A 15,380-nucleotide genomic window follows, 5' to 3' on the forward strand; every position below is an offset into this window, starting at 1 on the left:
TAGAGAAAGAAATGTTTTTGTTGTTTTTGAGTTCCAGGAATTGAATTCAGGGGCACTAAATCACTAAGCCACAGCCACAGCTCTATTTTTTGTATTTTATTTAGACACAGGGTCTCATTTAGTTGCTTAGTGCCCTGCTTTTGCTGAGGATGGCTTTGAATTTACTACCCTCCTGCCTCAGCCAACCCAGCCTCTGGAATTACAGGAATACATCACCATGCCCAGCAAGAATTTAATTTTTAAAATGACATTTACAAAAGCTTGAAAATAATCAAAAACCTAATAATAAGTCTGTTGGAAGATGTGGAAGCCCTTTATGTAGAAATTAAGAAAACCTAGCCAGGCATAGCACCATACACCTAAAACTCTAGACTTGGGAGACTGAGCAAGAAGGATCACAAGTTCGAGGTCAGCCTAGGCAATTTAGTGAGCTCAGTGGTACAGCACACCTGGGTTCAAATCTCCAATCCCCAGTATCACACACACACACACATATATCAGCAGACATCAACACCAGAATCTCAATTCTCCTCACATTATCTAATCATCATAAACCTTATCAAAATCTCTAGATATTTAAGTGTGCTGTTGTGAAACCAATCCTAAAATTTATATGGAAATGTAAAGGACCAACATTAGTCAAGACAATCTTGAAAAAGTAAAAACTGGAGAATTTATGATATTGGAAATCAAAACTTATTGTATTGGTATAGTAGACAAATTGGCTAATGGAATAGATAAAAGAACTCAAAAAAAGAACAAAGACTTTAGACTTATGATAAAAATGGCAGTGTAGAGCACTGGGAAAACAACAGTGTTTTCATGTGAGGTCAATCAATTAAATGTGAAAAGCAAAAAGTGAAATTTCAAAATGAAAATCCAGAATATCTTCATGACCTTGAGCAATAATTTCTTCAACATGACAAGATAAGCACTAATCATGAAGCAAAAGACAAGTGGCTGGGGTTGTGGCTCAGTGGTAGAGTGCTTGCCTAGCATGCATGTTTGATCCTGAGCACCACATAAAAAAACAAAACCTAAACAAACAAAATAAAGATATTGTGTCCATCTACAACTAAGAATATTTTTTAAAAAGAGTAATAAAGTGGGCTACATTAATATCAAAATTATTTTAATCAAAAGATACCAAGAGGTAAAAGCCACAGAATGGGAGATAATACATACAACATACACAACCATTAAAATTTTTGCAACCAGAAGAATGCATGCAGCTAGGCATGGTGGCATGCACCTGCAATCCCAGTGTCTAAGGAGGCTGAGATGGGAAAGTCTCAAGTTCAAAGTCTCAGCAACTGCAAGATGCTAAGCAAGTCAGTGAGAGCCTGTCTCTAAATAAAATACGAAATAGGACTGAGAATGTGGCTCAGTGGCTGCGTGCCCCTGAGTTAAAATAAAAATAAAAAGAATACTATAAAAAAAAAAGACAAACAACAAGAGGCAAAAAACAAAAACAAAAAAACCCCACTAGGTACTTCACAAGATAATGACTAAAGGACAATAAGTAAATAAAGAAATGCACAAGATCATTGGTATGTAGGAAAGTTTAAAATAAAGCCACGAGACATCAGAATTGCTAAACTTAAAAATTCTGACAAAATGTTGACAAGGATATGAAACAACTGGAAATCATGATCTGCTGGTGGGAACCTAATTTGGTATACTCACTTTGAAAAATTGGCAATACCTAATAAAGATATATCTGTATCCAGATATTCCTATAAACAAGTAATTCCACTCCTAATTTTGTACCAACAGAAATACATTTTTGTGTGCATCAAAAGATATATATGAATGGTTTTTGGTAGCATCATGCATAATAACCAAAATCTGGTAATAACACAAATGACAATTTGTATAATTTTGAAATGTACTCATATAATGAAATACAATATATTGAACAATGAAAATTAATAAACTATAGCTTCATGAATTCTGGCTCAATTAATTCCCTCTTCCATCCCTGCTACATTCACAATTCTCCATATAATTCCCTTTTTGCTTTTTATGGTACAGAAATTCAAACCCAGGGGTACTCTACCTCTGAGCTGTATCCACAATCCTTTTTTTTTTTTTAATTTTAATACCGGGTCTAAGTTGCTGAGGTTGGCCTAGAACTTGTGATCCTCCTGCTTCAGCCCCTCACCCCGCCCACCCCCAAGTCACTGGGATTACAAGTCTGCACTTACATGCCTGGCTTTACATCCAATTTCTGCCTCTTGTTCACTTATTGTTTTGCTGAAAATTCTTGCATGCTCTTTTGGGGTTACCACATATCTAAACCAAAATAGCTATTATGTATCTACCTGGACTTCTTTCCTGAAGTGAGCAAGTTAAAAATTTGTTTAAATGCTTCCCACTTCTTGAAGATAACAAAATCAAACAAGAAGATTGTAATCCCAGTTAACTGTGGAAAATGCAAACATAGTCTAAAGGGGATCTATGTTGCAGTCCAATATCCTGCTCAAACTCTTCAATTTTAGGTTAAGGGCTTGTAAACTGCTTCTACATCCTCCTCATGCTCTCCTTCTCCTTGCCCTTTTTTCTAATGCTTAAAAAAATGTAAAAGTTGTGTGAGGATGGTAAAAAACTATCTGAGACCTTAATTTGTGGAGCCCTGTAGGAAACGATGCTCTACCCAAAAGCAGTCAGCTATGTAGTGAAAAAAAAATGGTGTCAGCACTCCCTCTGGTGGTCTGAGTGGATCCAAAGAAAACAGAGAGGGAGCAACAGAAACTACACCATCTGTGTTCCTTTCTTGGCCAAATGTAGATTTTCAACAGCTGACCAGGAAATAATTAACAAACAAAAAGGACAAAACGAAGTATTTTACAACATGCACAACTAACAGTCATTAAAAGAACAGATGATGAAGACAGACACACCAAGGATTAGTATTCTAACCTTGGAAAACCATGGTACCTACCTACCATCATCACAGGGTTGTTATTTTATGTATATATTTATGAATTTATGGTACTGGAGATTGAACCTAGGGTTGCTGCTACTGAGCTATATTCCAAGGATTTGCATATTTTATTCTGAGGCTGAGTCTCACTAAAATTGCCCAGACTAGCCTTTAACTTGTAATTCTCCTGCCTCAGTCCCTGAATGACTGGGATTACTGGTGTGTACCACCATGCCCAGCCCAGGGCTAATATCACTGAAGCACTTTGCATACAGTACTTAATAATGACAGGGACTAATAAGTGAAAGGCAAAGGGTGGTGAATAGGATTTCAAATAGTAAAATGGGTAAGATAACTTCCCTTGAAACAAACCTTTATGGGGAACTGGAAAACACAAAAGCTCTTCTGAATATCTATAAAAGATGGGCCACTACTAAGAAATTCAGAGTTGTTTTTTTTTTTTTTTTGGAACTATAAATTGAACCCAAGGGTATTTAACCACTGAATCACATCCCCAGTCCTTTTTGAGACAGGATCTTACTAAGTTGTTTAGGGTCTTGCCAAGTTGCTGAGACTGGCTTTGAACTTGAGATGCTAATGAGCCAATATGTCACGCACAAGAAATTCAGTTTTAAGAAAAAAATGTTTTTTCATTCTAGAACTTAACAAATTACAAAGTGAATATGCTTACACATTCATTTGCAATGCAAATGGGCAAATGACATGAGAAGGTTCTGCTCAGGAACTGAATGCATTTGCTCTTTCAAATGCTGGCACCTCCTGACCCATCAAGTTTCTCAACTCTATTATGTTTTTAATATTTATTTTTTTACTTATAGGTGGACACAATATTTTATTTTTATGGGGTGCTGATAAAACCCAGTGCCTCACGCATGGTAGGCAAGTGCTCCACCTCTGAGCCACAACCTCAGCCAGAGTTTCTCAACTTTTTAATCTGCCCTTTTCTTTTAAAGAAGAAAAATTGAAATGTTTACAGAGTCCATCCATTTTCAAAATGGAAAAATGTATTTAAATAAGGGTCATACTGCACACCAAAGGTAAAACAAATACTTTATTGCACATTTATAAAATCTGCATAGTTGTATTAAGTGTTCTTCCCTCCCATGATTCCTCCCTTAATTTTTAAAATTTGTTAAAACATAATTCCCAATTAAAAGTCCTTTAAAAACAGTTTTCTCTCTACATATACATATATATAGATAGATATTCTTTTTCTTTTTACAAATCCACATCTCTTAGTTTTTAAAAGCAAAAAATGAGGAATCAAACAAAGTGTTCTTATTATAGTCTTAGGCAGCAGCCTTAGACAATCCTTCTTGACAATTTTCAGATACCAGAAAACTCTGCCTAAATGTTTAACAACTATTAAAAACGCTATCTTTAATCAAGCTTCACAATGCTATTCTGTCAAAGTCCTCAATCGCTTTTCTTTCATTCTCTCAGGACTGAGTATGAGGTTTTCTGGTTTATCTAAAAATATAAAAGATAGAGAAGAAAGGAAGGAGAGGCAGTTTTCCTTTGACTTTTTGGCATCTTACTGCCATGTGACCTTATATTCTACCCACATGTAAAAGGGTAGAGAGGTTCATCAGCAACACATTTTATCATCCCCTGTCAAAAGCCAAGCAACATTACTACTTTCTTGTAGTTTAGTATTTTTAAATGTCATTTGGATTTGATAAAATAGTAGCTGTTCATTTGGTTTGGGGGTCTGATGAGTCACTCTTATGTTCTGCTGTCAAAAATATTTAGGCCTTTAGAATAATTTGAAAAGAGACAAGAGGCTTAGAAAAGCCCAAGCATTATAGTTCAAAGGCATTTCAGGTCTTCAGGCATAACTCAATACTTTAATACCTGGCTCCTGTCTTATCTTGGTGAAATAGCTTTCATGATTCTGTACCTAAAAAGTGCAATTTTATCTTTAATCCTCCTTTAAATGCACAACATGGGTGGGGTGTGAAACCGAATATTACTCGACCACTTAATCCCTTTCCCCAGGTGAATAGTGTGACTCTGACCATAATAGGTAGGCAGCCAGAGACCACAGCAAGCTTTGAACATAAGTGAGCTTATTTCACTGTCACAGCTGAAACTCCTTGAATTGACTCCATGACAGCTGCAAATCTGCTACAAAGGTCATAAGGAGAATTGGGTCGAATAGTTGGAGGCTCCTTCAAGACAATGATTTCTGTAGAAGGATCCAGAAGCCTAGGCAGAAACTCCCCTAAGCACAGCTGCAGATTTTCTGTAAAATAGATGGTCACACATAGAGTTAACTACATCTCCAAGTAAAAAATAATAAGCCTACAACTATATGGTAAGGTCTTCAGACAGCTCATTACCCAATCTCAAAGTTCAAAGCTAACAACAAACATTGATTCCTTTAGAACAATCAGGAACAAAGATCTACCTGCCAAATATACCAAATATACTGCTGTAAGCTATGTGTTGTTGGCAGTTATACCACATATTCACTTTATTGTGGACAGGTCTTCTAATCAAGTGTACTTTTAAAATTTCAGAAAGTGGATATGATACCCTGTACCATACAGATAATGGTGCTATTTTCTTTCAAATGCTTAAAATACACCATTGTGTATATACTACATTAAGTAAAGCTTACACATGGCCTAAGTAAACTGCAAATATTAAAAGGATGGGTCTGCATACTAATTTATCAGTCTTGAGGTCATCACAGTTTGTGATATTCTTATAACTTCAAGCCACAGGAAAAATTAAGAGCCCAGACTCACACCTCGTATTTCCGTACAGCAGATCCACTTAACTCACATGCTGGTGAGTTCCAACATCCTAAAGGGCTTAACACCCAGTGCTAAAACCTGACCATAGAAATTTGTAGAATTCCTAAAACCATAGAAATTATTATAGGTGCCAACACACCTGCAATATCTTGCCCAAGGTAAGAACACCAATGGTTTCTCATGACCTCAATAGCATCCAGATCATCCTTGGAGATGTCATTATTAATAATAAGGTGAATGCAGGGAATTATCAACTCATTCATCACATTAATGCCTTCTGTTACAGAGTGGTCATCATTTGTTTCAAAGAGAGAAGCCGCTCTGGCGTTCAGCTCCTACAGATAAAATATAGAGTAGGGGGAGATACAGTCTGAAAAAGATAAATATTTATTTAGTAAGAGTTTAAACAAGTAGTTCCCACATTTTACTGCACAATGGAATCACCTAGGGATCTTTAAAAAACACTGATGCTGCCATGCACAGTGGCACATGTCTGTAATCCCAGCTACTGGGAAGGCTGAGACAGGAAGATCCCAAGTTTGAGGCTAGCCTGGGAGACTGAGCAAAATCATGTTTCAAAATAAAATTTAAAAAGGCTAGAGATGTAGCTCTGTGGTAGAGCACCCCTAGGTTCAATCCCTAGTACCAGGGCAGAAGGACCACGAATGCCTAGTTCCCAGGCCAAATATGCTGATTTAATTAGCATGTGAGTGACTAGGGCATCAGGATTTTATAATAAAAGTTCCCCAAGTGATTCTAATGCAATCTAGTTAGTGATCTGCTAACCTAAACTTATATGTCAAGGTCATGCTTAATATCTGCTTATACCAAAAGACTAATTTAATAGTTCTCAATCTCCACTGAGCATCAGAATCATCTGCAGAAGACACACCAATGAGCAGGCCCCTCCCTAGAATTCTGGTTTAACTATTTGGGGAGGGACCTGAATAATAACTACATATGAAAGCTCCCTATGTGATTCTGATATATTTAGGGGATGAAAGCCAGTAATGAATAAGACTAAAACCCTGTTACTGTGCTACTCTGTAAGCTGCATAGGATGTTTAAGATGTTAATCTGTTATAAAAGCATTGGCTCTAATAAAATTCAGATATGTCAAATTTTCGTGCCCCCTTTTCCAGTTTCAAAGTAGCATGTCACACCTATAACTGATACAGAAAACAAATATAAATCAGAAAATGAAACTGGTGAGATGAACATGTCATGATTTAGCATCCTCTGCTTGTTATTAAGAAGATCAGACAGTGGTAGGAATGATGGCCTACCTGTCAAGGGCCAAGCTCCTGGGTATTAGGGAAAATGAACACGAGCACTCAATCAGAAGGCAAGACCCTCAATAGTTCTCTGAAGGAAGAGCAGGGTATGCACCCTTGGGTAGGCAGAGGGTATTGATTAGATCTGCCTTTCTGTGTTGCTGAATGCAAAACAGGCCAGAGTAGGTTTAGTTTTAACTGGTATATCACAATGATGCCAGCATGACAGTAGGACTAATTATTATGCTTCTTACCTTAAAAAAAAGAAAAAACAAAAACAAAACAAACAAACAAAAAATCCCCTGTGGAGTCCCTAAAACTTTCATCTGTTAGCTTAGTAGGGAACAGTAGAAAAAAATACCACACATGCACTCTATGTGTCAGTCTCGAGGAAAACAGCTGAATAAGAAAAGTCTCTCTGCTCAGTGAACTTACCATGTAGCAGGGAAGTAAGGCCATCAAAACCACAATGCAGGCACACAGGAAGGGCACAAAAAGGAAAAGCTGGCCTCTCAACTTCTATTACAGGTTGAAGAATGATATTCACTTAAGGTATTATAAAAGAACCTGTCCCAATGTAAAACTGCTCACAAGAATTGGAAAAAAAAATCCAAAATCTGCTAGAGATAATTCTTGTTTAGGTTATATCTCACCATGGTTCCAACAGCAGAGATAAACACACACACACACATTCACACATCTTCTTAAGGCTTCACAAAGAGTACAAACCAGAAGGCATTTTCTTCGGTACAAAGCAATCACTGACTCCTTCACCCCCCTGCGGGGCCCCTTCATTAGCAGAGCAGCATTGCTCTGGTAGGCGTACACCAGGTAGGACAATGCTTCTTGGTACCTTAGAAAACAGGAGATAAACCACAGCTGAGTTCTTCTCCACCAAAATTTAGGGATTAGACCCAACTGTTTCTTAATACAAGAATCTACTTGGTTGCAATTATAGAAAAATCTTAAAGATGAGCTCAGCTTGATATACTAAGAGGAGCCTCTGGGCCAAGAACCATGGCCATCCTCAGCTCTTCTAAAAATTTGTCAAGAAACCCAAGGCAAATCTGGAAACTTCTCTAGGTCTCAGTTTTTCCTCTTTCTAAATCAAAGAAGGGAACTAGATGCTCACTGGGGTACATGACAACTTCAAAAATTCATTAATGTTCTGAGTACATTCTTATTTGTCACAGAGAAAGTCTGAGAAACTGGGGATGTGACTCAATGGTAAGCATTTGGCCACATGCAGGGGCTCTGGGTTCAATCCCCAGCACCACCAAAACAAAATGGCACTATGTATCACTTTACTAGTAAATTTATGCTTATTTGAAGAATGAAATTAAATGTGTGATGTTCACAGCAAAACTGAAGTGAAGCACCGGATAAAGTGACACAGTGCATTAATGTGTGACGAGGAAGGTCATGGCTGTGACTCTAGGTGAGCATCAGCAAGTAACACTGTCCTGACCAAGTTTTTAATAAAATCAAAGGCCAACAACATACTTTCCTTTTTGATAGAGTTCCAGTCCTGTTAGGAGATACACAGACACCTTTCGAAACAAACTATAATCTTCATGCCACTTCTGAAAAGGAATGACAGTTATTAATGATTTGTTCTCAGTACTCTACTGCTGCATTTCCCACACTGAGTTTTAAATTCAGTACAAATATTTATTGAGCACATTTGGCCACGTCCAAAACAACAAATACAACTTTTATATAAAACCTTATTCAAGGTTGGGCACAATGGCACACTCTTATAAGTCCAGCCACCCAGGAGGCTGAGGCAGAAGAAATTCAAGTTTGATGACAGCCTGGGAAACTTAGAGACACCTGTTTCAAAATTAAAAAAAAAAAAAAAAGGACTGAGGTTATAGCTCAATGGTAGAGCACCCCTGGGTTAACTCCTCAGTACTGCAAAGAAATAAAGAAAAAGAGAAAACTACTCAACATTTAGAATAAAATTCTACCACTGACCTTAGTTTTAAACGTTCTATTTCTTTCACTGAGGAACAGAAATATTTCACATGAGCTTTAGAATTTATTCTCTGAATTTCCAACAATCGTATCAAAAAATCCTGACAAGACCATCCAGGGAGGATCAAAGTACAAGGCTATTGCATGTCACAGAGAACCACCTCATACTTAGTGTGAGACAAGCATACTTTGGTGGTAAAATAGTTTCTTAGAATACAATGACTTTTTTAAAAATTATAGCTGTATGTATTTTAATACATATTAGAAAACAGCATCATTTTTTAAATCCGAAAGCGTCTTTTCAAGAAATTTTATTGCCTACAAGGCTCAAGTAGGTACTTAAAAGGAAATGAAACTGCATCATTCTAAAAGGAGTATGGAAATAGAGAGACCTCTATTCTGAGGGTAAGTAAAGACTGTTTATCTATTCTTTCTTGATTCTGTGGTGGGGAGAGAAACAAGTCCAGTCTGTGATAATACAAAATTGTTAATTTTGCCTCAGGTACCATTTGCCTTCAGAATAAAGTTTTGCTATAATGGTGAAATAAAAAAAAAAGACTTCACCTTATACTCATCCATGTTCATGTCATCAGGACCAATTTCCTTTAGTTTAGCCTGAGCCACCTTCATAATACTGATTGATCTGCATGGGAGAAAGTTAACCAAGTAATGAATGGGTGCCAGGCCAAACCTCTTCCTAATATAGATGGAGGCTGATTCACCTGAGTACATCCTTCTCACCTTTCATCATAGCTAAGATTTTTATCTGCAAACTGTTCCAAAAGGGTTCGTTCTACTACTCTTTTGGGTGCTTCATTTTGGAAAAAGTAGATAAGGACATGCTGGAGTCGAGGGTCACTGTGCGAGGTAGGTGTCTCTTTAGAAAGCTGGTAGAGCCTCGAGTATTCTTCATGGAATGCCTATTAAAGACAGAATTTATAGTTAGAAAAGGGTATATTTGCAGACTTCTGCACACAAAAAATGATGCCCAAGGTCTGGAGAATCTCATAACTCCATGATAATGCTAAGGAATTCTTCTCATTAAGGAATTATAAAATCAATTAGGGAACCTTTTAAGTTGTCTGCATATCATAAAGGATGAAACTGGCGTCACAAATTATAAGAGAAATTTTTTTTTCAAGTTCTTAAAAAATAAAAAATAATGAGTTGATTTTTTTGTTTTTAGAAATCTATACAAATGTAACCTAATTCAAGAATCTTAAATTTTATTCAAATAACTTAACACTGTGATATACTTTCTTATAATAAGGCCCCCAAATCACAAAGGCAACAGTATCATCTACAGTTTTAGTAATGGACATCTACTGACAAAAGCAACAGCCCCTGTAGGCTAGATGTAACAGAGAGTGGCACTGCTAACAGGCTGGGTGAGTGCCAAGAGGAGAGGAGCCAATAGTATTCTGGGACAGCTTGCTCATTAGTTGGACATGAAGGGAAGGTTTATATTTCACTTGAATGATCTAAATTAAAAAACACATTTCTCCACATTTATAATTATTGCCCCAATATTAGGATAGCTGGTTTAAATATTACAATTTTGAAAACAGAGATACCTTAATAAGCCCTGCTTCAGACCCATCTCGGTCAAAGGTCTGACGGGCTTTAGCTATGGCCAGGATGACCCCTTGCATGGCAGGGCTCAGCATCACCTACCACAAGAGGGCACAAAACAGAGAGAAAAAGGAAAGAAAGGTTCAAAAGAAGACTGTATGAAAGCAAGGTAAAGAGAGTGCTAAAAGAAAGTAGAGCAGTGTGCTCCTTGGCCAGCACGGATACAAGTTTCAATACTCTATTCCTATGTGCATGCATAGCCTCTTCCCCTTATAGAACATAAACACAGTGCCCATGATGAGCTATTCCTCTATTATACATTTCTAACTGAGCAAGATGAAGATGTATGTCCAAAATTATCTCCAATATGGCACTGCTGAAGAATTGAATTAAACTATAGCTCTTGAGGGGAACTGTCTAAGACCCAATTGTAATTTAGTTCTGTAACTTTGGGCACACAGCTTAAATACACAAGTACTTTAGAGCTGTAGCTGGATAAGTGGCATATTAAAACAGTCTGGAAACTAGGAGCTACACAAATATGACTATAAAATGAAAACCTTCCAATGATGATTTAGGGGAAAAAAATAAAATAACAAAACAAAACACCCATAGGAAAAAATGGAAATCTGAGAGATAGGATTCATGACTATTTTATGTGTAGTAAAAATGAATACCTTGGGATTCTACAGCTGCTTCAATAAAACTTTGAAACTAGCTTTCTTGATAAAGAATTGAAAGCAAAAACAACTTTAATCCAGATTTGTTTTGCTCATTGGACAAATTTCTATTTGGAGGAAAAACAATTGACTAATATAAACCATAAAAATTCCCTAGAAGGAAATTCTTATTCATAATACCAAAATAAGAATTAAATTCTACCTTTCTGAGCCATCTAGATTCTGAAGTGGTTCCCCTAAGTATAATACTGAATAAATATATATACACATACAGAAAGAAACAGTGCACAGTAGAAATAAAATTATCTTTTAAAAAGTAGTAATTAAGGTCAAAACCATATGGGACTTCTTGTCAATTATTTGTTTTAATGAAAAATATTAGCTGTATTTCTAGATACTTTTTTTTGGTACTAGGGATTGAACCCAGGGATGCTTAACCACTGAGCCACATCCCCAGAGTGTTTTATTTTTTGAGACAGGGTCTCGCCAAGTTGCTTGGGGCCTCACTGAGTTACTCAGGCTAGCCTCGAACTTGCGATCCTCTTGCCTCAGCCTCCTGAGCTACTGGGATTACCAGGCATGAGCCACCGCGCCTGGCTGCCAGACACCTTTTAAAAGTATACTGTCACATGAGAAGGAAATATAAGACTGACAACAAATAGCTAATTCCTACACTCATCTTTGTACCTCCTCATCATATCCATCTGCATCAGATCTAACCAGAATCCTTCCCACACTGGGAATTTCGACTTCAGAGACCTCAGAATTAGGCTGGGCAGCAGACTCTGCATCATTAGCCTTTGGGGGCTGCTCTGACTGCTCTGCAAGGTTTGTTTCCTGGGGCATGGGCTTCTTGGGTTCAGCTTCCTTAAGCTGTGGCAGCAGAATAGAAAAAAAGAGTAAGGAAAAAAAAAAACAGGAGAAATAAAGAGGGATTGGTTAAATGCAGAAGAGACACAGAATAACAGAAATGTGAGACAGTTCGCATTTACTGTTGAAAGTCAGACACTCTTGAATCTCAGCCTCCTAGTCAGTCTTACCTCACTCAGTGCTGCTTCTACACCACTCTTCTCATAGGCATGTGCTGTGTTTGCAATTGCCTGGGCTGTTTGTTCCTTCACAATCACAGCATGCTCAGATGACAAGCAGCGAGCCCCATGAGAAGAGGCTGCTGGAGGGTCTGACAAAGAACCACACAAAGACATTAGCTTCCACTGATAAATAATGACTAGGACACTCAGATATCTGGCAAGCAGAATAGATACACAGTTTAATACACAACACTTCTAACACATCTTTTAAAGAGAAACTAGTGATAACAAGAAATGGCTATTTCAGCAAAAATCCACTGATGATTCTGTTAAATTATGCTCTCAACTTTGTCATATTTCTTTACACCCAGAAGACTCCCCGCAAAATCCTTCTGTAAGGAAGATCTTCTTTGGAGGACAGCTTTCATAAAGTCTACCTATCAATCTATTATAGTTTCCCTTACAACCTGAGAAATTAGCAAAACTATATGTACAAAGGACAGGTAGTCTTCTGATATTATTTCCATTTATCAGAAATCACATTCTGAAGTCACAAATTTACTCTATCTGGTTATGCAAAGCCAATTATAAATTAAACATTGTAAAGATAAAAGTATTGCTTGATCAGCTGGGGTACATAGGGCTGTCTGGTGTGCAACTTACATGCTATTAAAACACGGACATATGGCCTTCTCAGATACCTTGTGAGGTAGAGAAATCCTGTGATGTGGAGCTGGTGGAGGATTCCATTTGAGGAATTTTGCAAGACTGTTCTTCTTCCCACTCTTCTACTTCCTGCTCAAACCGCCAGTTATCTTCTTGAATGTAATGTTTGAGTTCAACAGACAGTGCTTCTACTTCTCCTAACATCCGATCAGCTTCATCTGGGGCTGCCTCTGAGAAAAACCAAAGACAGAATTAAGTGGAGTACCATCCAGAAAAAAATCTCTTAAGAATCAAAAGTTCCTTTCCAGAAAGGAAGAAAACAGAACATTTTATCTTTTGACTTGCCCCTAATTAAAAACACATACATACATGTACAATTAATCAGAAATACTGACAATATATCAAGAATACAGATAATAATAATAAATTCTGCAGAGGATGTGGAGGAAAAGGAACACTATTAAGCTGTTGGGAGCATTGTAAATTAGTACAACCACTATGGAAATCAGTATAGAGATTCCTCAAAAGAATAGTTATGGTATCACCATATGACCCAGCTACACAACTCCTTCGTATTCATCCTAAAGAATTAAACCATATTACAGTGATACATGCATACCCATGTTTAAAGCAGCACAATTCACAACAGCCAAACTATGGAACCAGCCTAGGTGTCCATCAATGCATGAACAGACAAGGAAAATGTGGTCTATATACAACAATGGAGTTTAATTCAACCATAAAGAAAAATGAAATTATATCATCTGCAGGAAAATGGAACTAAACACCATTATGATAAGTCAAACTCAGAAGGACAAGGATCGTTATGTTTTCTCTCATATGTGAAAGCTACAAAGGAATACGGAAAAGAAAGGTTGGGGTGGGGATCTCATAAAAATCAAAGGGAAATCAGTAGAGAAAAGGGGTGAGGGGGGAGGAGGGGTAAGTGCTGGGAAGTGATACTGGTCAAATTGTATTATTATACTGTGTGCTTGGATGTACGTGTAACAACAAAACCTATCTTTTATGTACAATTATAATGCACCAGTAAAAACATGTGGAAGGAAAGAAATACTGACAATATAAGGTCAGAAAGCATAGCATATCAGTAACAGTGCCTGGCATAGTAGTAGGTAGGCACGTATTAAATACGCGCTAAATGAATGAAGGAATAAATGATACAGGGTAAAAAGGATTTGGAATCATGATCAATCACTGGGTATGCCAAACATTTCTTAAAAATTAAAAAAAATCAAGATACAATGTTAATGTTATGCTAAAAAGTTTTATCAATTGAGCCATTGTACTTATTGATAAGAATGTCCACCTATCTCCAGAGGGTTAAATAGAAATTTCAAGGCATTTCTGTTTCCTCAAGTTTCACACAATCAAAGCCCTATTATAAAGCAATATGCAGCAATGGTTCAGATGGTCTATAATATCTGGCTCATCAAAAGCTATGATGAAAAAATGCAAGCTTATCAAGGACACATTAAATCTCTTTCTAATCCTGTGACCAAACTGAAACAAAACCTACAGCAGAACAACACATTCACTTATTGATTGGCATCAACTAGCCTTTTCACTAAGCAAACAAAAGTTTCTACTTGTTTGTTTCTACAATATAAAAAGGAATAATGCAAGGAATAGCAAGGCTCCTACATATAACCAACAGCTAGTATAGTCATTTGCACAATAACTCCAACAAGCAGCTATTTGTTCCTTTACACTGTAAACATGTGATTTTGAACACTGGTTATTACTAAATGAACATTCTCTTCATCTCATATTCCTAAACCACACTAGCATATCAGGAAGATAATGTGCTGCCTGGACAAAATGCCTTGCATGTTTGTTTGTTTGTTTTGGGGGAATACTGGGGATTGAATTCAGAGGCACTCAACCACTGAACCCCATCCCCATCCCTATTTTGTATTTTATTTAGAGACAGGGTCTCACCGAGTGCTTAATGCCTCACTTTTGTTGATGTTGGCTTTGAACTAGTGATCCCTCCTGTCTTAGCCTCTAGAGCCACTGAGGCATTGGGATTTCAGGCATGTGCCACCGCGCCCTGGCTCATGTTTTTTTCTTTTTTAAAAAATATTTATTTATTTATGTATCTTTAGTTTTAGGTGGATATATTAGTTTGTTTTTATGTGGTGCCGAGGATCGAACCCAGTGCCTCATGCAGGCTAGGCGAACACTCTACCACTGAGCCACCACCCCAGCCCCCTGGCTCATGTTTCCTTACTTCTGCACACTAACAGAGTTTGAGTACTAAAAGAATGAACGCCTCCCTCCACCCAGGTCCCCTCACTCCCCCATTCCCCAGGGGTACAGGGTTTGAATCTAGGGACTTGCACATGCTAGGCAAGCACTCTGAGCTATAATCCCCTGTCTTTTTATTTTGAGACAGGGTCTTCCTCAGTCTCTGAGAAAAAAGCCTTCTATTATTTTACACATAAAATGCT

The 15,380-nt window shown here is 37.4% G+C and overlaps 1 protein-coding gene across 13 annotated transcripts in view; it reads right to left on the reverse strand.

Annotated features, from left to right (window-relative positions):
* Positions 1-3,984: 3,984 nt before the first annotated feature.
* The window catches only part of Usp28 (ubiquitin specific peptidase 28), a 62,111-nt gene continuing 50,715 nt past the window's right edge, over positions 3,985-15,380 (reverse strand). For 6 of the 13 annotated variants that reach the window (XM_078047036.1, XM_021732360.3, XM_078047034.1 and 3 more), the window contains 10 exons: positions 12,945-13,139; positions 12,253-12,392; positions 11,900-12,085; positions 10,535-10,630; positions 9,702-9,880; positions 9,525-9,603; positions 8,487-8,566; positions 7,713-7,836; positions 5,849-6,044; positions 3,985-5,192 (listed from right to left, as the gene is read on the reverse strand). In XM_078047036.1, the coding sequence (XP_077903162.1) occupies positions 5,017-5,192; positions 5,849-6,044; positions 7,713-7,836; positions 8,487-8,566; positions 9,525-9,603; positions 9,702-9,880; positions 10,535-10,630; positions 11,900-12,085; positions 12,253-12,392; positions 12,945-13,139 (1,451 nt within the window). In that variant the 3' untranslated portion in view covers positions 3,985-5,016. The remainder of the gene's footprint in view (positions 5,193-5,848; positions 6,045-7,712; positions 7,837-8,486; positions 8,567-9,524; positions 9,604-9,701; positions 9,881-10,534; positions 10,631-11,899; positions 12,086-12,252; positions 12,393-12,944; positions 13,140-15,380) is intronic. The other 7 variants (XM_078047037.1, XM_005334204.5, XM_021732363.3 and 4 more) reach the window with 3 other exon arrangements.

Source organism: Ictidomys tridecemlineatus, chromosome 4 (assembly GCF_052094955.1).
Source record: "Ictidomys tridecemlineatus isolate mIctTri1 chromosome 4, mIctTri1.hap1, whole genome shotgun sequence".
Taxonomy (NCBI): domain Eukaryota; kingdom Metazoa; phylum Chordata; class Mammalia; order Rodentia; family Sciuridae; genus Ictidomys; species Ictidomys tridecemlineatus.